Raw genomic sequence first — 23,038 nt, 5'->3', positions numbered from 1 at the left:
CAAACAAAGCGCCTATCGTATAATGTCGTCTACTCGCGCTGAACGCCTAAAGAAGAGTATACGTGCACGCAGAGTCATGCATGCACACAGGTCGAACATTTGGAAAAGGAAGTTTGTCGATCGACGCAAAACGCTTTCGCCTTGAAATGCATGTATGCAAATGACCTATCTATGCAGGTCAGACGTGTCTATCAGACGTGTCTGTGCAGTCCGGCCCTCGAGATAGACTAATGCTCTCTCCGTTGACAGAAAAAGAAAGAAAAGGAAAACTGACGCGACGAGTATGCCGAGTGTTAAACCGCTACTCGGCACACTTCATTTTGTCGTCTATCTAGGCAAGCTGCAAACGCACTAATATCGACCCAACTGTTATAAATGGGCCGAACGATGAAATGTACTGTTAGCTAAAGCAACCCGAGCACGGAGAAGGCAAACTGAACTAAACCATCACATTCCGTCTCGTCTACCCACAGCATAGGGGAGAACATAAGCGTGAGGCAAACCGCCTGCAATTTCAAAGTTGGACTATGCCGAGGAAAACTAGTACTCGAAACTTCCGTAAGATGGCCAGTATTGCGAGGAGAATTACGCCAAAATGGTGCAGTGTCTATCAAAAGTATACGGGTCGGACACGTATGTACCACGCATGTCGTTAAGCTGTGTGTTAATTGCGGTTCCCAATGCGTCCCTGACACTCCGGACCTGTGGATGACGTGTATACGAGAGCTCCTTTCATTTACCAGGGCGTTGGAACTAATCTAATACCGCAGAAACTCGCAGGCAACGTAGCCCTTGTACTTTTCACAAAGACTGTACATCACAATTCGTGCCTGAAAAGATGAGCGCAACGCAACACGCGCGTCTATTATTAATCGTACTTGATCGACAGCTGTACGTGAACGTCTCGATACAAAACGTCTACGCGCGATTTTTTTAATTTGTTTTTTCTATCTTGCACAAACACGCAGACATCGTTCACCCTCATGCCTCGTTCATTCCAAAAGCTGAAAGTGAGGGGAAAAAAAAAAGAACAGGGGGAGAAAAAGAAGACAGCTTTGGATAAGGTAAAAGTACGCCGCATATACTACTATACATCTCGGTCCGTTGAGTGCACAACGCGAGCGCTGTGCAGTGATTGGTAGGTCGACCGGGAATAGCGCGTCTCACCGCGGGGAACAAAGCATCGCGCCCGTGGCTCCTTGCATGCCTCGAGCACAAAACCTGGCGAGAAGGAAATAAAGAACCGAGCGAGGCGGCCAAAAAAAGGCTCCGTCGGGGCGGGCGAGGACGCGGGCCCGAGGCGCGGCACCTACGGCGCCGAGCAGTGATGGATGGGGACACGCACGGGGTTCTTCCCCTAATTACGAGGCCGTTATACGGGCACGAAAGAAGCGTCGCTCGCTGCTGCCCGCACATGATGACGACGACGACGACGCCGGCAACTTCTCGCCGAGGGGTGACGGCCGCAGCAACTCTCTTCCTCCCGAAGACGTCGTATGCATCCCCGGCAATTCCTGGGCCTCTGCATGGCGTCCTACACTATACAGCAACTATGCGTCCAGAGCAAGACGCTATGCGCCATACCACGCTCATTCCTTTTCCGACTGAAATAAGAACGTGAACCCTGAGTGCACTCGGAACTAAGACCTCTCTTCTCGCTTCGACCTGTCTCCCAAGAGATACCGGGTGCAGAATACAGCGGAGTGCCGAATGCGCATGATGTAAACAAATACGGAGCATTGTGAATAATGGCACAGCTGCGAAGGTATACCTGCCCTCAATATCACCGAGCAAATTGAGGTGCGATATTGAAGCAACGTGAGAGTGAGACGTCTAGAAATCAGCGCGGAAAATGACGATGACACAAGGAGAAGGTCACAGGATGAGCGCTCGTCCTGTGTCCTTCTGTTTGTGTTGCCGCCGTTTTCATGGCTGATTTCGTGCACATGCATCCAGTCTGACTAGCCCAACTTTCTCCCTTACAGCACCGTGAGAACGTAACTTAAAGCTTCAAGGTCCATCATTCTGTATATTTCAGCAGCTCAGTATACAACCCTTTGAGGAAAGGTTGTATAATGACCGCATACGGCATCTCTCATTAACGTGATCACTGTATCGCGTAGCATGCAGTTGCACTTAACTGAATATATTGTAGAATTTCGCAGCAACAGTCGCAAGTCGGAGGGAAACGCGAAAGAATTTAACTGGAACCCTGACTATCTTTAATAATTATTTTCAGGCTGGAAATTCTGTGTCACCCTGGTGTGATTCATTCACACCATGTTTAAACGCTACTGAGTATATTGCGGGTAAACGACGCTCCTTTGCCGATTACGCAAGGGTGTTGAACTGCACGCCGTTCGTGTGTTATACTTACGCGCAGTGGATGTTCTCCTTCATTTCTCCCGTTCAGGTTCCACTCCAGCCTTGGTAGTATCTTACAGGGTACCGATACAGAATGATTCCTCGGTGATATGCTGGGAAAACTACCACGCGCAGGGACGATTCGTAAGAGTGAACAGAAAGTACAGTGCTCGCAGACACTTGGACCAAGTGTTTGCACAAGACGCGATGGGCTTTCCGCCCCCGGCCGACAGGAAAATAACGGGGCAATAACCTTTCTTACGCGCTATAGTCCCGCCGCTACGCGTAGCGTTGACAGAATAATGCACGCGGCGGCCGAACCACATCATTCCTGCGCCGCGGGCTCCCACAAGGCACCGCCAAGAGAACCCTAGCTGGGAGGAGGATCACCCTCCTCGGCACAGCTGCTGCTGCTGCAGGGAAACCACGACAATCAGAAACGTTTTCGCAATTTTCCACGCCGAAACGTCGACGCCTTCCGGGGCCAGCCAGGGCGAGCTTGCTGTGCCGTTTTGCGGGAAGGCGTGCGGGCTGAGCAGGCATGCATGCAGGCAGGCAAGCACGCGATGCGAACGTTCAACGGTCGGTCGTAGATGTCAGCCATCGCGCCCGGCCGCTCTGAGCGCTCAACAATGCGCGCTCTTCCTCAGCGGGTGACGACAGGACGACGGAGAGCCGTCGATCCTATGGGGTTTTTTTTACGCAACGCGGCCACGCCGTCGAGATTGACGGGTTTGCCTAACTCCACATCGCGATTTCGATTTAACGGTTCGACGCCACCCCGTATACGACGAATGCAGGTCGACGTGCCGTCAGCATAATAGGAAGCAGTAAAGGGCAGCCAGGCGTTGCGGCACTACTTCATTACGTCCCTCTTGCTTATAGCCGGGTATATAATACGACGCGCAGCACAAGGCCACGCCATAAGGACTTAATGCCGCGGGCGGTTAAGCGAGTATGTTAGACCCCGGTCCAATTACTGAGGCCCCGGTGCGTTAAGGAGTTTCTTCGCGGTGCCTGTTAGGTTTTAGGCGAGAAACGATTTAACGATCAACTACGTCTAACGCGCCTAGGATGTAATATACCGCCTAATCTACCGAGGTTAACCTTCATTAACTAGGTATATAACGGCTCTTAATTAAGAGCGCTTCCTGCTCAATACAGAAGATCCTCACTCCGGACCACATCGTTCGAAGCAGTCAGTCTCGCGCGCCCCACGTACGAGCAGAAAGCTTTTTTCGGCCATTCTATCTTGTTTGATTGCTACGCCTCTCGGACGATGCTAAATCACTGGAGACGTGCTTCTGAAATACGGCCGTAAAAGGCGAGTGGTAAACGCCCATCAACCCTCCAACAACGCCCTTCACAAGCAGCCGTCTCAGGTGCGGGATCTCGCGTTCCTATAAGACGTCCAGTGAGAGGCGCGCAGGAAAGTCATGCCTCCATCAGCGCGCTGTCGTTGCACGATGACGACGACGACGACGATTGGAGCCCTTCGCTCAACGACCGATGCACGCGCGTATGAGTCCACGCCGTCACGGAAGCCGACTCGTGTGCAAGCGTGGCCACGTCCGCCCTTCTGATGTCTGTCATGCCGTCACGCGAGATGGAAAAGCCTTCGTAGATCCCTTGCCTGGCGTGTGACCTGGAATGACGGGGCACTTTGCTCCGTACAGGCATTGGATTTTTCTAAACGACCTGTGTATTGATGCTTCATCCAGAACGGACACGCGACCAGATTCATTATTCGTACTCGTGTTGGTGACCTATCTCTATGATCCGCGCGAGACCTGACTTCTCGCCGAGGTGTCAGAACTCTTAATTTAAAGGTTTTCGTACAGAGTTCCTACGCTGGATACGGCGCACTTATTTATGGCTCCCATATCAGGAATACAAGTTGCCCGACCCCGGTCCTATACAGTTAACAAGACTTGTAAATGGATCGGTTAGCTTTAAAGCTAACAGCGGAGGTTGCGCTATACAACTTAATAGGAAAGGAAGTGTCAAAAGAAGGACATCGTTGTTTGGCCCTTTCACCGAACTTTTCTATGTCCTTTATAGTACTATCTCACGAGCGCAATTCGTTCATCGTATTTACATACAAGCGCATTATCTGTGTCATTTCCCCTTGCAGCTTCAGAAAGAACCGACATTTCACGTCCAAATCACTTTCACAAGCTGCCCATATTACACATTTTCATCAGCTGTACCGCATTACCGCCCGCGCTAATGTGTGGCTACCATTAATCTTTCTTCATTATTTTAAACATTTCATTTTGTCGTCTCGCAACCTAAAAGGCGCGCCTCGTTCCAAGCGGGCTCATTCATTAAGGAAATTATAGAATCACATATTGAAACATAATCGGCAATGCTCCATTGTATTCATGCCAAGCGCGGTCAACAAAACAAGAAAAAAAATTAAGTGACGTAAAGACACGTCAGGACTACACAGGGTGGCACGCACTGAACGTATGAAAGCACACATTGGCGCAAGAACACGCAGCCTTTTCTCACCGAGGCTTCAACCTTGACACCACGTCTCGTAAACGCTGCGACAGAACGCTCATGTAAACGTTCCGTGCTGCGATTTCGCAACTGACCATCTACGGGGCACGCGCACGCCCGTCGAACGCATTCTGGGACAGCATTGTTCGGGCCGACAAAGGACTAGCCAGCGCGTCCCTGACAGTGTTTGAACTTGTCTGCTAGCACGCCAGCAAACAATTCTGCCCACTCCCGTTAACACATAAAACTCCCTTCTACAAGGCCTACTCGGGCACAAATGCTTCGTGCTTTCGCGCGCGCGTACGCGTTCTCGTTCTTCATTCAATAATAATAAGTTTGTTTCCATTACAGCGAGAACGGCTAATACCAAACAGCGCCAAGCGTATAACTCGTGCCACAAGTGAGAGCAATTGTTGAATGTAAGGGTGAATGGCCGGGTTAACGTACGGGTCATTGTCAGAGACCGTTCCCACACCTAGCTATTATAAATAAATAAATAAATAAATAAATAAATAAATAAATAAATAAATAAATAAATAAATAAATAAACTTATGCACGCGATGAAAAACAAAAATTTGGGCAGTAGTTGCGAAAGATTTTGCTCACTTTAGACGCCATCACAAAACTGTGCTCAGAGTACGTTGCCCGGCCACGCCTCACAAAAACTAGAAGAAAATTCAAATCTGCTCACTACATGAATCTCACAGCCCGCACGGAAGCAAAAAAAAAAAAAAAAGAAAGAAAAAAAGAAAAAGAAAGAAAGAAAAATGCACTGCAGAGAAGACGACAACCAACGGCAGGCCGAGAAGTCAAATAAACGCGCCCACCAACAATAACGGAAGCAGAGATAAGGGAAGGAACGAGGGGAAAAAAAAAGAGAGAGAGAGAAAGAGCGTGGAACCAGGAAACGGAAGAACGAGAGAAGCGCACACAGACACCTCAGCGCACAAAGGTTAACGCGAAGAAACAGAGAAAGCACACGAAGAAAACCGTCGAGTCGCGGTACACGCCATTTCAGCCAAGTCGTCGCTGTCGCGACGGCACCGCGGAAGCCGCTGGAGAGAGCGCTTAACAACAAAACACGCCGCCGCTCGCACCCGCATGCCAATAGAGCACCGGGCCGCAGGAGGCAATCTCGTTACGACGAGGTCAACCGAGATTTTTTTTTGCCAGAACAGCGGCGCGGGCGCGCGGGGACCGAGAACGTGGCAACGTTCACTGCGCATACAGCACCGAACAACGACCCAGATAAGACCACGACGTCGTCGATTTGCCGACGACTCCTCCTCCTCCTTCTCGCCCTTCCCCCTCTTTCCTGAGCCACCCGCGTACAACACTCCCGTTAACGAGCCGCAGGGCGAAGCTGCATAAAGGCAACAAAACGAGAAAGCAACGCGATAGCTAAAAGAGAATCCAAGAGAAACGGAGCGAGGAGCAAAAGAACACGGCTATGCTCGCGCACTTTCTGCGCTTCGCCCCGCGTTTCGCGAAAGCATCGACACAAACGGCTGCCGAAGCGTTATCGCGGAGCGCTTCTTTTTTTCCGTCGACGCGACGTGGACGGAATCTGTGACGGCGCGCCCGGACCGGGAGCCCATATACACAGCGCATATAGCGCAGATACCGCTATCCGTGTCTCCCGCATGGGCACGACGAGGGGGATGTTGGCGAGCGGGGAAAAAAAAAATAAGAGCAGGGGTGCTGCTAGCGTGCACGAGGATATGGACCTGAACCGAAAATCGAGCGTGGAGAATCGGCATCGAAGGAAAGAAAAACTTCGCAGTCGTTTAGTCACCGCGCAACGTCGTTGACACGTTCCGCATTTTCTCGTTCCGGCGCAGCACATTCGCTACATACTGCGACGACGACATCGACGGCCTGGCGTATAACGGAGACGATAGCCATCTCGGGCAACGGGCCAGAAACGATTCGGCAAAACACACGCGCCTTTAGGCGCGCTGGAAAAGCGTTAAGTTACAGGAGGGACTCGTAGAAACGAGGAGGCAACGATTCGTTCCAAACAGAACAGGGCCAAAGAAGAAATAAGGAGTGGCTCATTCAACGAAGCGCACATAGATACAGCGTATAGGCGTTGGGTCTCCCGCCACGCGGATTCTGTCCGATTATATACGCAGCCGACTTGCGAAACATGCCTCGGCCGCGAGGGGATCGTTATCCGCAGCTCAGGAGGCTATATGCACAGAACGCCGCCGCCACCACCTCTGTCCGTCTCCATGCTCGCTCGCTGCTGATTAGCGTCTTGTCTAAACGTTTAGCCCTCCCCCTCCTTCTATTCGAACAGCAGTTATGCCTCGATCAATCTTCGCACAACTTTCACTCCGACACGGACACACCGAAATGTGAATCGGGCCGGGTTTCGCAAACTGGTAATCCCATCGAATAGCGAAGGAAGGCAAAACGAAGCGGTAATGGGATTAGAAACAGAACGCCGCTTAAGGACGCTGAGATAAGCAGAGTGGAAAATACGAGCAAGAGGACGACGGGCGTGAAAGTGCTTCCTCCTCGTTTCGACGATCGAGAAAGAAATAAAAATAAAAAAGAAGAAAACACGTTGTAGTATACGACTCAGGTGTGGAAGAGAGGACAGATACCGGTACAGGGAAACTGAATTCAGAATGCGAGCGAGCGAGCGAGCGAGCGGTACGGTAACGCGCTTATATATCACTTTCGACAGGTGTGGTGGCATACGCGGGCGGGACGTGGCTTCGAGCGGGAGTCACTAACAAAAGTCGGGCGCCGACGCAAAACACACACACACACACACAACAAGCTTGCACGGCTGCTGTATAGTAAGCTCAACAAAAAAAGCACAACGCTCTGCGTCTCCCTTCGCGATGCATTATCAAGGCGCTGCTGGTTGCTGCCAAGAGAACCGAGAGGAGAGAATCTGGAGCGCGATAACTCGATTCGATCTGCCTCCGCACGAACTGCGCACGCATCCGTTTCGCCTTCCACGCCCTACAGGCGGCGCTACGTTCGACACCTTCGAGCGCGTATCCTTGCGCGATACTTAAATACGAGTCGATCCACGCGCAGAGATGCTGCCTTGCGAAGCAGGACGACAGGGAACCACGTGCGAACTATCTTTCTCCACACGGAAAGAGTCGCCAGGACACTTTATAAAGCCGCTACACCGGAAGAGGAAATATACGCGCAAAGCCCGACCGTCGATGGCAAATGGAAATTGGGACTGTAATTTTTGATTAAGAGGCGGTCATGGGGCTTCGACTGGAGGACTGTGCTATTCGACGTACGTACACTTTCCTGCTAGCTACGAGTATACTTGGCACTTCTCTTGGAAAACTTCCATACGGTGCTTCAGTAGGTTACCGTGGCTCACTTTCAGGGGCAAAACTTTTCTATTCCGAATGTCGTGCGCGGCCTAGATATCACCGCGTTTTGCGTTCACGGAAACGATGCAAGTGGTTTCGCAGACACGGTACGTCACGAGTAGGCCGTGAGCCTATCCACGGTTGCACCGTTACTCGCACGAATATATCGGTACTCCATGCTCCGCAACGTTAGCTGTTCCTGAAATCACAACAATGTAAACCGCGGTTCACTGCAGGCTCAGATAGCCAGGATAAACCCACTTGAAACTACCACCACTACTACAAGACCATAAATAAATAAAAATGGAATAATCAACACCCAAATCAAATGTCTGCGTAGAAAAGGATAAAGGAAATGAAAGAAGCAAGGAATAACATAACGTAGGTGTTCACGTCAGAAAAGGAACAAAACCCCTGTCACGCTTCGCGATTGTACGGGAGGCCGCGGGGAGGAAAAAGAAGCAGCGACTCGCTCGTTATGAATGTTCCGGTACAAATTAGCTCTCAATGTAAATATAATCGCAGGCGCTGGCGGTCGTTACGACTACAAAGCATCGAGAGCGGCGGCTACGTGTACATACAGAACGGACGGCGACGAATCCGTAGGCAAAAATGGGTTGTACAGTCCCTCCCGCACGCACCCCTTCCACCATTCAATTGCACCCCCCCCCCCCCTCCCTTCCAATCTGATGTCCCTCCCAGCGTACCGCCACCCCTTATAACACTATATAGCGCGTACATACAGGCTCATTCCCCTGGGTTTTTATACCTTGCCTCGGTTAAATCTGTGCAGCATTGTGGACGCTACGACGGGCGTCAGTTAACATGAGCCAGGATTCGCATTGTTTCCTATACGTAAGTTTATATGATCGAGTGTCGGGACGAAAGGATACAATCCCTCCTAAGCTGGGCGCTGACAATTCGTGATGCTCAACGAGATGTATCCGGCGATAAGAGCCGTGTTCGAAACGTACTTTTTCGCATGTTAAAACACGACCGTTGGAGCTTTGGCGTTCATAAAATGCCGGGATGGCGAACTGGAACGCGCTCACAATGTTACAGTGCAAGAAATGACGCGGACATGAAAAAGCGAACGTATGCCGTTCCCCCTTTAACTCTCATCGTTGTTTTCGAGCTGTCGAACACCATAGGCGTGGGAACCATACGAATTCATGATTGGCCTGAGCAGATGTCCTTTATTTTTTAAATTACGGATGTTCCATATATCCTAACGTTTCAGCAGAACTGTGAACACGTACGGTCACTTCGCTGGTGTGCCAATCGTAGCCTGCGCTACGCTGCACGCTTTTACCGAGACAAAGCGCATAATAGCCGGCAGCACATATCGAGCACGTACGTGCAGCATATACTACAACACACCACACCCGAGGCGGGCGTCGAGACTGAGAAGCAAAACAAATGGAGGAATCATCTCCGTAGGAAGACAATAAAACACTTGGTGGGGAAGAACAGGGAGAGGGCGCAGAAGAAAAGGAAAAGAAAGGAAGCACGAGGCCTTCCCTCTCTTTTTCCCGGCCGCTGGAGCCTGGGCAACGAACGCGCCGGCCAAGCGGGCCCGCTCACTGCAGCGTGGATTAATCGGCCGGGCAGCGACGCGTTGCCTCGATCGATACGGGGGAGGAAGGGCCGGAGGGAAAAACGGGGATGACGCGGCGAGGAGGAAGCGGGAGGGAGTGAAGAAAAGGTTCTGCAAGCGAGCCCCGAGGGAACAGGAAAGGGAAGTGGGGGTGGAAGGGACCGGCCGAAGGAGCCGTGGCCGGGAACAGAAGGCAACGGAGCGAAAGCGGAGAAGTGTATGGCAGCGACCAGTCGAGCACAAAACGGCGACGCTATGGTACAGCCTCTGTTAATACCGTCCCCGTTTATCGGAGATACAAGTTAGCTCGGTATGAGAGAGAGAGAGAGAGAAAGAGGTTGCAGCGGTCTTCGGATTCGAAACGGACGCGTTCACGGTTGTGCTTGTGTGGCGCGAAGGGTATAGGGTTATCCATCACGAGTGCATTCCGAATCGGACGCGCCCAGAATAGCCCTGCGAGCCTGTGCATTGCTCGTTGCCTTTTGAAAAATTGTTTGCCTAGTAAGAAACAGATAGTTCCCTTTATCGACTGATTGCGCATGACTCCGCCTTCAAAGATGAGTACGCGGGATATAATAGAGTATACATATGCGACAAATTAGCGTAGCAATAGTTGTAGACGGCGCCGAGCTCTAGAGATAGTTTATGAATGCTCAACAAGGATGAAGTTCGAAAGATTTACGTAAAACAGTGACGCAGACGAAACAGGTGAAAAAGGTACCGATCTCTTCAATAGTTAGAATGGTCCCCACGAAAGGTCCCCAAAAGAGGGATGTTACATATAATAACAGTGTTTCTGCCTGTCTGTCGCATTGTTTTGATATACGTTCTCTACAGAACCTCACGTAACCGATGTCACAAGCTAGAACCATAGTACAATAGTAAATATAGCTAATATTGAGAGAGATATAGAGAGATATGATGCGTGCCCAGCAACTGAGAAAATTCAAATCAGTTTTAAAATTTTCGCAGTGTGAAAGCGAAGGGTATTACAGTCGCGACCAACATGAGAGCATTCGTACTCGAGATGTGCATACGTAACCAATAGCTTCTTCCTCGAATATTTAGTTCCACGGAACGCTTTCAGGTGTGAAATGAGTGCTAACCCACTACGGTCTTCTGAAAGCAGTTCGGAGGCGCATGGCGTTCCCTTCGTGCCAGGGCGAGAGGCAGTGAAACACACTTTGTCGACGCGGTTTTTCACATGTGTGGGCGTGCGCCCGGTTATGGCTCTGGCCGTTGCTGGCCGCGCTCGAGACGGTCGGTGAACACACCGACCCGAACCGGACGCGCCGCCAACAGTCAACACAAACAAGATGATCGCGGCGCGGAAGAAGCGCACAATACCAGGACGTGCACTGTTCTTCTTCCCGGTACAATACCCACATGGAAAGGAAGGGCCGAGCAGAGCCGCGCGTGCGGATCGAGTGAGCCCCGCGAGGCGAGGACAAGGGGGAACAAGCTAGGCGTGACCTGAACGGGCCACGACTGGCCGCAGGATGGGCCAGCGGCGGCGAGAGCAAGAAGGTGAACCCAGCCTCGGCCGCCCTTGTTCGTCCAGCTTAGCATCCAAGCAGCAGCAGCAGCAGCAGCAGCAGCAGCACGTGCAGCAAGGGACGAGCAAGTGGCGCAGGAAACAGCCGCCGCCACGAGCAGAGAGAGAGAGGAAGCCGAAGAAGAGCGCGGGAAAAAAGAAAAGAAGGCGAGCGCTCGCCAAAAACAACATCCACACCCCACCGCAGCACACACGCACACACATATACGGTCGGAAAAGACGTCCATATCGATAACGCGAGAGTCGATACGAAATTACTATAATCAGCCACGGCCGGCGAAATCTGCGCCCGTTCAATGATGAACCAGTCGACGGGCCGCGCTACGGCGGCACCGCCACGGCCGGCTCGTTCTTGCGTCGTTGAAGCCGGTCTCGTGTAGTACGTACACGGCGGCCGTCCGGCTGGGCAAGGCCTCGGCCGAGGACCGCCAGACGAGGGCAAGGAGGCGCAGGAGACGGAACGGCAGAGTTGCCGAGAGAGAGGGCGAGACTGTTTGGAATGCAGTTCGCAGGGAGCCACCAGCCGCCCTCCCTTCAACGCAAGAAAGACGGGCAGTGCTGCAGTGTGTGGTGGCGTGTGTGCGTTGTATTACGCGAGGCGCAGCACCACGAGCGCCGCCGGCATGAGAGGAGCGCGCTCTCGGCGGCGGACGTTAATTGCGCTGACCATTGTTAGTTTTCGGCCCGAGACGCCCCTCCTGCGGGCGTCCTCGCGCGCAGCGCCATTTATAACGTCTCGGAGGAGGCCTCGCTCCTTCCTTCATCCCCGCCGCCGCCGCCGCGCTCCCACAGGCGTCCCCCGAGCGAGCGGTGCGTCGCCAGAGAGGACGCGGCCACACGCACTCGGCAAACGCCTAAAAGACGAGACGCCGAGGGGCGGACATGGGAAGAAGGCCCGGCTGGTCCCTTCGAGAAGCTTGCTGCTATCGCAAGCAAAGCGCAGCCGCCATCGGTAGAGTGCGCAGCAGCGGAATAAACGAGCCCAACCGAAGCAGGAGTCTTGCTACATATCCACGCCGTCTAGTCATCTTCAAATGGGCAGTTATTAGACAGCCAACAGAGAGCGGCGAGCGAGAAAGAGAATGAAGGAATGCGGGGAGTTTAGCTAGACTGCCGTCCAATTTGCTAACCTTAACGTGGTGTGGACGAAAAGGGGTAGAAAATAGCTGACGAAGAGATCCGACGGAAATTAGTATAGGGAAAACGAGCCGCACCTCGCAGTCAAAGACGTACACTGGCTAATCGCAGAAAGCGCTTTATGAGCTGCCAAACGGTTCTCAACGTCTGTGGTGCCGAAGCAACGAATCGGCAACGATTATACCAGTGCCCATGATATAGTTCACCTTAGAGAATCACTCGTCGTTACAGTGAGACAATCAGTCAGTACACTGATCTCGCCTTTCAAAACACAGGGCACTGAAAAGTCTCTTAAGAACAAGATGCATACGAATGTTGAAGGTCTTCGTGTGCATTCCTTTATACTTCGTTCTAATGGTCAGTCACTGTTCCCCGGCACCATAGCCTGCATAAATATGCCCGGAAACGAGAATTGAGCCTACAGGTGACCGCAAACTAAATGTTGACACAAGAGTGGGTATGACAACCTGACTACAATACTTAATTCGCAGTTGAGTGACACGCTTTAATAAGCCAACTGCGGATAGTCATTGACAATCTGGACGGGAATTCCACAATTTCCGCAGGGCTGACATGTGTCCAAAGACCCATGTCTTCTTCTTTAGTTCAATTAGTTGACGTCCTCATTTCTCAAACACCTTTTGGTCTACTTTATATTTGCTCTCGCTTACAACGTCCAGTAATGCACTTCTCTGCCAGCATGTCCATTTCACAAACGTTTCGCCAGACAGCGAAATGCCGGCAGCCCTTTCATCGTTCGAGCACCGCGTGCAAACGACTATAGGCAGCCAAGGAGTATTCCGTATACAACAAATGCCCCCCTGCGCCCCCTTTCATTCGCATAACGTCAACAAACCATCCGCGGTCGAGCTTCGTGTCAACATGAGCTTTTTCCGGAACAGCGGAAAGAAGACGATGCTGGGTGAAGACAAGTCCGCTCGGGCATTTCCCCGTTTGATGCGCGGGAGGGATTTCGTCTCTCAGTATCGTCATCACGGCCCCGCAACAAAACTGCGGGGAACAACGCGGAAACCCGAACGGAGCAAGGTGGATGACGAAGAAGGCAAAACGACTCCGAGAAAGAAGGGTGAGCGGGGGGGGGCTCTACGCACGGAAGAGAGTCGTGTAAACAAACGAAAGCCGCAGGCAGAGCGAAGCGCGCGCGCCTCTCGCAGGAAAAGGAAACTCCCCGAAGCGGCGGAGATGAGGATGCCAAGACAATGTGCCGCCGAGCCGAGAAGACGAAAGCCAGAGTATATACGCGCAGGCATAGCGCTGACTATACGTACAGTCGGCGTGCATACAGAAAGGCCCGAAGAGAGAAACGAAACGAAGGAACAAGAACGCCTTTTTTAGACGTGCAACAACCTCCTTCGGCTTTCGACCGAGAGCGAACGATCGAGAGAGGAAGAGAGAGACGGCGTCGCATTCAAACGGCGGCGGGCTTGCTGATCGCGGGCAGAGAGCAACATCGGAGCGCGCGCGCGCGCTTCGGTTGCGAAAGCGGAGCGAGCCGCTCTTCTTCGTCGAGCCAAGGCAGCAGCTTAGCGGATAGGAAGTGAGCGAGAGCGAGCGATAGAAGAGAAAAACAAAACATAGAAAAACAAAAGAGTTCCAGACGCACGAACCGACTGCGAATCCCGCCCATCGAAACTAAATCACTCAAAGTCGCCCTCCCATCACCACTTATCACCCAGCGCGAAGGGGTAAACACGGACGCCCGCTCGGGTCCACCAGGCTGAACTCCCCTCTCTCGTTCGGGGGTGAGGGAAGAAGAAAAAGAAAGAAAAAGTGGGGGGGGTGCCGTGCTTCTCCCCGAAGAGAAGCACGGGCCCTCGCAGAGCGAACAGGGCGCCAGTGAGTGAGTGACCTCTAGGGCGGCCGCTGGGGCACCGCCGAGCTGCTGCTGCTGCCGCCGCAGTTATGCTCTATGTTGGCACAGACAGATTTCTCCGGCTCCTCGGTGCCTACCAATCACGAGCACTCTGGAAGTGGAAGAAGCTATATAGGCAGGGATAACGCGAGGCCGGCGACGCGACGTTCGTTGGCACTGGCGGCATTCCTCTCCTGCAACGACTGATAACAGCAGTCAAGTAAGGGAGCACGCACACACACACACCAGCACGCACGTACGAGCCCTCGCAACTAAATCATAAGCCACCACGGCCGGCTGACGCCAATGGTGCGCAGCCTGGGACGGGCTTCCGAGACAGTCCAGCGCCGAGCGCGTGTCGGCGCTGCGCTTTGCCGCAGTGCTGCAGCGGCATGCGACTATCGCAAAACGAGCGCACAGTGCCCTACGCCATGCGCTAAGTAAAAGGACGACGACTCTCCTCAATAAGAACAGGAGAAAACATTGACAAGCAGGGAGAGAGAGAGAGAGAAAAAAAAAGAAAAACTTGCAGCTATCGCGAGCCACTTCTCGAAAATGCTTCGGCCGTGTATGCACATATTTTTTTCCTGAGGTCCTTCCGCGAAGAGATAACTCACCGACAGGACCGGCGACAGCTAGCCTGGCATTACCTGACGGTTTGGTGTACCGGGAAGAAGTAAGAAGGAAAAGCAAGGGGTGGGGGTGTTTACAAAAGAGCCTAGAAACTACACTACAAAAAGTGCATCGGCAGTTACCATCTCTGCGGGAACATTTCCGGCTAGGAAATGGCTTCGGTTGGCTTTTTCCTACGCAAGCGCGCATGGATCTGCGCAGGAAAGTGCGGAAAAGCCAAGTCGCGATTTCTAGCGTGTTCTGTCGAACAGTTTCATTCACGCAGGAGATCGAAGGCCTGTGTGAATGTGAAACTGTTGCGTGAAAAGAAGAAAAGAAGCAGCAGAAACAGGATGATTATAGGAGAAAAAAAATTGTTCGGCTGGATCTTTACGTTTCTATGTGCTTTATTTCTTAAATAGTAGATGTCGCTACAACGTCATAGAGCCAGTCAAGAAGATCTGGAGTGTATGGAGGTGCGAAGTGAAAGTTACTCGTTCTGTAATCATTGGTTGAGCAAACATAACAGCATAGTACCATATAGTTAGGGTCCTTCGGTTTCTGGTAAAGCATGATAATTCCCAATTTTCGCACCCAAATTGCCAATGGATGATAGCGCAATTGTAATGGATGTAATGTAATGGCAATTGTAATTGCCAATGACTTGTAATGACTTGTAAATGACTTGTAAACGGCGGTAATGTGCTATTGGAAGCGAATTAGCGCAGCGTTGACGTTGCTCTGCATTGGGAACGGTAGCTGTGACCTTGAAATGATATTTACCTAACTGCGTTACCTTCAAAGAAGAGTGGCTGATTCGTCTAGTCGGTATCCCATCAATTTTGCTGCAAGAGCGTATATTGGGAACCAGTAAAACAGGACAACAGACAAGGACAAAAGTCCCGACAGGCCTAGGATGGTCACAGAAATGCTTATGATAATGCATATGATAATGTATGTCAACAAGGGCTTTTATGATATAGAAAAAACTATCACATCTCTTGTGAAGAACGCCCGTGTGCGCTACCTTTCTGTACTTTTTCTTCCGTTGCTAAAAAAAAAAAAGTGCAGAGAACCAAGTAAAGAAGTAATCGCCAAGCCCGTCTCTATATTTGACGTTCTTGTTAATTGTGGTAATGCCTGAAAACTAGGATTTGTAGAGATTATTTAGTCGCATGACTTGTGAGTACGTTTCTTTCCCACATGCTCTGGTGAGTTCGCTTGTTTAAATGAAACGTTTGGCTGCAAAAGGAGATGAATGGATGGATGGAAAAACTTTATTAAGCGAGCGAGTTCGGACCCTTCACGGGCCAAGGGCTACCGCACAGCCATGACATTACGCGCATGTGTCCAGGCCACGTAGATATTGCTTGTCTTAATCGTTTGTAAGAGTTACAAAAAAAGAAATACCCCCGAGCTTTGGGCTGACAGAAAACAAAACCCGATATTTCTCCCGGGTTTTCCACTTTAAAAATAACACCCGATTTTTACCCCCAAAATTTAAAAGTCTATAAAACCCGAATACGAAGTACCCTACGTATATAAAACAAGGGGGACCACGCTACTGCGATAGTCAACAATGTCAACTGTCGTGGCAAACGCGAGAAATTACACTGAAATTTAGGCGATGTTGTCAAAGACACACACCGAGGATAGCAAGGAAAATGAAGACGCTATTTCTCGCTAGTCTGTTGCATAAGAATCTTGTGAGAGCCCTCAACATGCTCACACACAGGCGCTCAATTGACGGCGTCTTATACGGCGATGCCGTTGTGTGAACAACAATGGCGCGATGCTACAACGAGCGGTAAGAAGGTAGCGGGTTGCGATATGCCATTTCGCCCTGCAAGTGAGCCTCGGAGGTTATGACAGACCGTGCAATGGCCTAGCGAGAGCGAACTGGAAGTTCGTAATATAGACAGTGTGATGCAATGCAATCAGACAGGAGTGGAAAGACATCGCCCACGTCTTCTGATACGTATATCAATTCTGGGGCATCCGCAACGTTGAGAAAGGAAAAAGTGTCATCCGACATTGGAGAGCCGCACGATGCTACTAAGAAAACCACATGCTGGTTTCTGAGAAAAATAAGGCGACGCTTCGCTGTTGAAGAAAAATTCGCCCTGGCCCGGGGATCGAAATATAGGGGCCAACGCCTTTCGGGGCGGCAGGTCTACCCCCTGGGCTAACCAGGAAGCCATACGCAACGGGAATGGAAAACGCACGGTCTTATCAAACATCAACGCCACGGTACAAAGCTTCGTCCAGCTGAAGCTGCGTGCATTTTGATGCGATCTTTAGCAGCTGATGTCGCCTTGCTCTTAGCGCAGAAGGCGCACATAGGTATATTATGTTGCTTTTAGTGCCTGCAAAGGCGGCCTTGGTTGTCAACTTTCTGCCACCGTGTCTCAGCTGTTCACGCGTACGATAACGAAAGCGTTTGCTGTGGAAGCAGCTAAATATACAGCCGGCTTACGCAAATCCCGCTCCGACGGGACATGCGAAATTTGTTTGAATTACCAAGCGTTCCGATACAATTATCCGCTCAACATTCTAGGACGTGTTCTGGCACCAGCGGTCGATCGATGAAGATGAGATTAACGTATGCCGGATTAACGGGCGTCACACGTTTGTTTATTTAGCGCAGCACGTAGTGAAAAAGAAAAAAAAAAGGAAGATAATAGTAAGAGCACAGTGTTCTCAACTTAGCAGCGCGCCCGCTGACCGAATGTATACTCTAAACGAGTCAATGCATAGAAAAGGATAGTGTCTCTCAACCTCGCGTCTTAAGTCTTCTATGCGGTGAAAGGCAGCTTTTCTTGGATCGACACCATCCGACTCAAATCAAAACACCACTATAAATAAAGCGTGAGGTGAATCTATCTCAATAAGTAAACAAACATCAGCAGTGAAGCCAGGGTTGGAGTTTAAAGGTTACCCAGCTTCCCAAAATGGGACATTCCCGTAGTTTACATTACTGAAAGTACTAGGAACAATTTTTTCAAAGAGAATAATTACCTCAATGATACGAGAGAGAAGCGGGTATCATGTTTTCTCTGAACAAAGAACACATGGACAAAAGAAGATAGTGCACGGAGCTAAGTTAACAGGACCAAAGGCGGCGCAGAAGCATTCGACTAAACGAGACCGCAATGGATAAATGTGCTGGGTTATGAAGGCGAAGCGTTTCAATCTAAGTGTCATACATTTTAGCTAAAAGCAAATAAATTTGTGGGCCAAGAAACACAGGAAAGGTACTGGAGTCTTCATGAACGTAAAATCGTGCGCAAAAACGGCACTGCTGTGAATTATGTGGCGTCTGACTACGTAATTTGTGGCCAGCACTACCAGCACCTACGGAATGACTGTACGCGCTCAATGGAAGGATTTTACGAGAATCCCCTTGAAACGGGGTGGTAGCTGGTCTCTTCAAGTTCACTATTTCTACCTTTTTCTACTGCTACAAGAACGACGACCTTGGGTGAATTCCCCTTTAAAACGAGCACGAGCCACCATTTAACTTTTTGTGCGACTTTAAGGCCACTACAGATGTTTAAACTTCCACTACTTCATTTCAACATCTTGCGGTGAACGCTAAACACTTCCTTGCCATCTGTCGGTGGTTACCGGCTACAAGTGCGAGTTTACTTCCGAGTGTTTTCATGCCCCGTATATACGTTGACGTAGGTAACAGTGTACAATTTAGTGTAGCTAGGAATATTTGGCGGCGCAGTCAAACGCGACTGATGCACACTGCGTAGAGTGCTTATTAAGGCAGATATATCTACGGCTATAATGGAGTGACCGACTATGCAGCTTCCTAAGGCTTCCAGCGAGCGTGGCTGGGGGCTCGCGAGATGCCGATCTCCACCTGTTTCTTCCTACGAAAATATCTCGCTCTACATCTGTGCGGTCCTTGGGGCCCCAAGACGAGGCAAAGCACTTGGGCGATAAATGGTGCGTTCGAATGGTGCTGGTGACACGCATTTCCTCGTAGCGCGTTTTTCTCACGCTATTTCGTACGAAAGGTGCAGGATTGCACCCACTTCTACGTTATCCTCTCTGTTTTAAGCTCCAATACCTTTTCTGTGTTTCGGTCTAGACCATTCGCGAGCATGCAAAAGGAAAGATGAAACTTCGACTCACCTTAACCTTTTAGTACGATTCACACCATCGTCGCCGATAAAAAGAAAATCACTGCGTTCCTGAGAGATCACCTCTCAATTTTCCCTTAAAATCCGATCGTGGCACGGATAGACGCACATCGGTTGACTCAGTGATGGGACCACAATCCGGAGGTCGTCGGCGATGTCCAACGAACGTCGAAGAAACACACAATCGCAGATGATTCCTTTTTTTCGGTGGATGAGCAGAACGAAAATCACCAAGCACAACAACCGGCGAGGCGGGGCAGCGTCGTAGTCTTGCTTGGGTCCGAGATCGTGCAGGAAAGCCCACCGCAAAGGGGCGCATGGACGACCAGTCGACAGTGCTTGCTTGCCGTGTGTACCACACCATCACAGAACACAGCTCGACCGGAGAAACGCGACGCACAGCTTTCGGGGAGGCGTGCGTGGGTTTTTTCCCTTTATAACGAATCGACTGTATACCTCAAAAACGCACGCGTTTCGCTTTAACTAGAGCAGCTGCTATTGTGACAACTAATTACGCATTCCCGGATACGGAGGATGTTGTTCGAATGAAATTTAGCCCTTGTCAGCAGTTGTCTTCGGCCGTGAAACGACTTACAATGAGCGTAATAACTGATATTTTTTATTATTATTGTTGTTACACGACGGCAACCCCCTTTACGCTTTCAAGCACGCCCTGACAAGTTTAGACGCGCAATTGACGACACTCAAGCTATTGAATAACGACGGCCGCTGCGGTCACTGTGTGTACTATACATCGCATACGTGAGTTCCACTCGTCGCTGGCTCAGATTCCCTGAGCCAGCGACGGCAGGCAACTCCAGTTTCGCGCACCGGACACGGAATCAAAGGTCCGGCATGCGAGACGCTGAGCGTTACGCGAGAACAGCGGCAGGCACCCCACGATGAGGCAACGGCATCGCACACACAACGAACCGCTGGGAAAACAAAACAACAAGCCGGCGAGAACCAGCGGCGAAGTTCCCAAACCGGCTGCTGCCGGCAGGGCCGCGAGGGCACCGTCGGTCGTCGAGCGCCCGTGAACAACCACCACGCCGGACTACCACGCCGCGCGTCCTCCCCGCGTACAGCGCCAAGGAGCACGCTCGTTTCTCCGGTCAAGCATCATCGGCTCCCCGTTCCGCGCGCAGTGAAAAAAACAAAGCACCTCCGTCTTTCCTCGACGTACGGTCGAAGCCCGAAGAGCGTCCTCCAAAGATCCAGGGTTGGGAAGGGACGACAAACCAGCGCGCATGGCGATCCTTACCTTGGTTTCCTTCGCAGCGCACCAGAACCGGCAACACCACAGCCAAATAGCAGACAAATTTCCAACGCTCCCTCCGATCCGACGCCATGACTGCATCTGACAGCTCGGGAGGGCAGGCGAACGCGGCTCGCGCGGAAACCGGAGCGAAAGACCGCCCCTTTCGCCTGCTTGCGTCACTTCCGGTCACGCTCTCCATTGGCTCGGCCGGTGAAGGAGAGAGAGAGCGCGCATTTTCTGAGAGGAGGAAAGAGAAGGCGCGCGAAAAGAATAAGACGGCGAAAAAGAAACCCGGAGAGCTCCGGAGTGTGTTCGCCGCGTTGAAAAATCGCGGCCGATTTTGTGGGGGCTGTTGGGAACCAGCGGGGAGGCTAGCAAGCCTGGCTCCCTAGGCAGATCGGCGCAGATAGACGGACGGCGGCAAACGGGCCCGCGGAGGCATTTCGCGAGGAGAGGCGAACTCCGGAGAAAACGCGCGCGGACCCTTACCTCGGCCCGTTCGTTGTTTATGGAGGGACGTCAAATTTGGAGACCCGAGAGGCCCTCTTCGAGCCAGGAACAGGTTATCGTAGTGGGACGGCGCACATGAAATGGAGACGGCTCATAAGCAAACATTTCGGACATTTCATTTGTTTTGTGTAGTCGCATGTTTGTTTTGTATCGCAGGTTGCCGCGTTAGAACAAGCGTATTCAACAAAAGCCGGTTTCTTGTGGTCGCTGGAAGAATGCGTTATGATGCCTGTTGCATAGTTTTCGAATTGGTCAGTGAAATTTCTCTTGTTGTTTAATAACTACATTTCAGGGTGCTACAACAGCAAGTACCCACCGTGGTTGATCAGTAACTATGTCGATGCGGTTGAGCACAGAACCGCGGGTTCGAATACCTAAAACTATGTCCACATTCTAATTGAGGGGCGTGTAAGAATGCACGTGCGCTGAGACGAAGTGCTCCGACTGATCAAAGTTAATTTCATGGCCTTCCCTAGTTGACGTGGTTTTCCGTCCCGCACTAGCAGGTTAGAACACTAAATCGCGTCATTTGTCATCAAAACAAGGGCAGCGTTCACACACCATGCTTTGGAATGTCGACAGGTTGACAACTTGCCGGTTGGCCTCAAACTATAAGCAGAATACATGTGAGAGTGAATGGTGTTTTGATTTTCTGGTTGTAATTGAACAAGACGCAACGTTCTACAGGGGTCTCCAAACTACGGCCCGCCGAGGCCTCTGACCGGCCGGCGGAGTCCTTGCGATGACGACCAGCCCCCTTCAGCTGGGCCGCTTTTCACCGCAGAGCCTCCGCTGCTCCTCCGCCTGAGAGCTGGGCTTTCCACGACACCTTGCGTTATTGCGCTCCTTACTAGGAGCTGGCTTCGCTGCAGTTACAACATAACGTCATCTCGTCCGAAACAGCGCCGACGAATCAGGAGTCTCGTGCGACCATCGCGTGAAGAGCGGGCGACGCTCCGATTGGCCGATTCCGACCAGCTTATCAGAAGACGCGGCGAACCCAGGTGCGCTGGGCCCGGTCACCCGCGAAACTGCAGCATTTAAATAACTGTCTAGTATAAAGTTATTTGCATCGTTCCTCGTCGCCTTGTTCCTGAGACTCGCATGGGTACGGCAGCATATTTGGTCAACCTCGGGAACGCTGCCCGAAAACTAGCTAGAGCTCCTTGTCAGAGCGGAAACAGCGCTGTAATTCTGGAAGCACCTTCGCAGCCTAAGAAGGCGAAGGAGCGCGATTCCGAGGAAAGCCTCGTACATATGCGCCTTGTTTTAATTAAAAGCGAATAACTTTCTTTCGGTCGCTTTCGTGGTCTGCGGTGAGCGGACATCCGCTGACGTCACGGGCTCTCTCGCGCAACCTAGTAACTGAGACATAAATAGTATCTGTAATGTTGCTACGGAATGGTTTTGAAGTCACACTTACTCCTTGCGGTCGAGTTTGGAACCCTTGGGCATCCGTGAACAAAGACGGCATGTGCGAGAAGCTTTGATTGTGAAGTGACGGCTGCATGAAATTTGCATTATCTCATTGTGCGTGCGTAGTTAAATGCGTGTGGATCAAATACAGCCCTTGCAAAAATAATTCTTAAGCAAGTGTTCGAATGTGTCAGATACGGCTGTTGTCATGCATCTATGCTTCCCAGTAACCAGAGATAATTCTACGTTGCACCATGTTTATATTTGGTGGGAATATAGGGGTCATGGTAACGTGTGGCGAAACATCAACGTTTAGCAAAAATTTACTCAACCCTCGGTATTTATATTTCTTTATGCGTTATAGGAGGTTCGTAGTAGGCTTCCCCGGTGTGAGCACGACTATAAACAAGGCACCTTGTTTATATTTGTTTAAAGTTGTGGGCAGGTTACGGGTAATATGCAGGCGAAGTTCTAAGTGTGTGGGCTAATTACGGTCTTAGCAGTAAATTACGTATGCATGCAATTCGGAGCGTTATAAGTGTTTTTTGCGTACAAAGCAGAATTTATCCCTCTGCCCTGGGAGAACTATCAATGCAACCGAAATCAAATTTAGTGAAAGGGGCGGGAAGAGATTATGACCAATGTGCTGGTTAAGTAAAATGTGTGTGGATCAACTACATGGCTCGAAACAAGTGCTCAA

At 51.0% G+C, this 23,038-nt stretch overlaps 1 protein-coding gene across 1 annotated transcript in view; it reads right to left on the bottom strand.

Annotated features, from left to right (window-relative positions):
* Nucleotides 1-20,503, bottom strand: part of LOC119446551 (ephrin type-B receptor 2-like) — a 248,542-nt gene extending 228,039 nt beyond the window's left edge. The window contains exon 1 of the mRNA XM_049664909.1: nucleotides 20,416-20,503. Coding sequence (XP_049520866.1) covers nucleotides 20,416-20,503 — 88 coding nt within the window. The remainder of the gene's footprint in view (nucleotides 1-20,415) is intronic.
* Nucleotides 20,504-23,038: the final 2,535 nt, after the last annotated feature.

This window comes from Dermacentor silvarum, chromosome 3 (genome assembly GCF_013339745.2).
Source record: "Dermacentor silvarum isolate Dsil-2018 chromosome 3, BIME_Dsil_1.4, whole genome shotgun sequence".
Taxonomy (NCBI): Eukaryota; Metazoa; Arthropoda; class Arachnida; order Ixodida; family Ixodidae; genus Dermacentor; species Dermacentor silvarum.
This window is presented reverse-complemented; position numbering and strand designations above follow the sequence as displayed.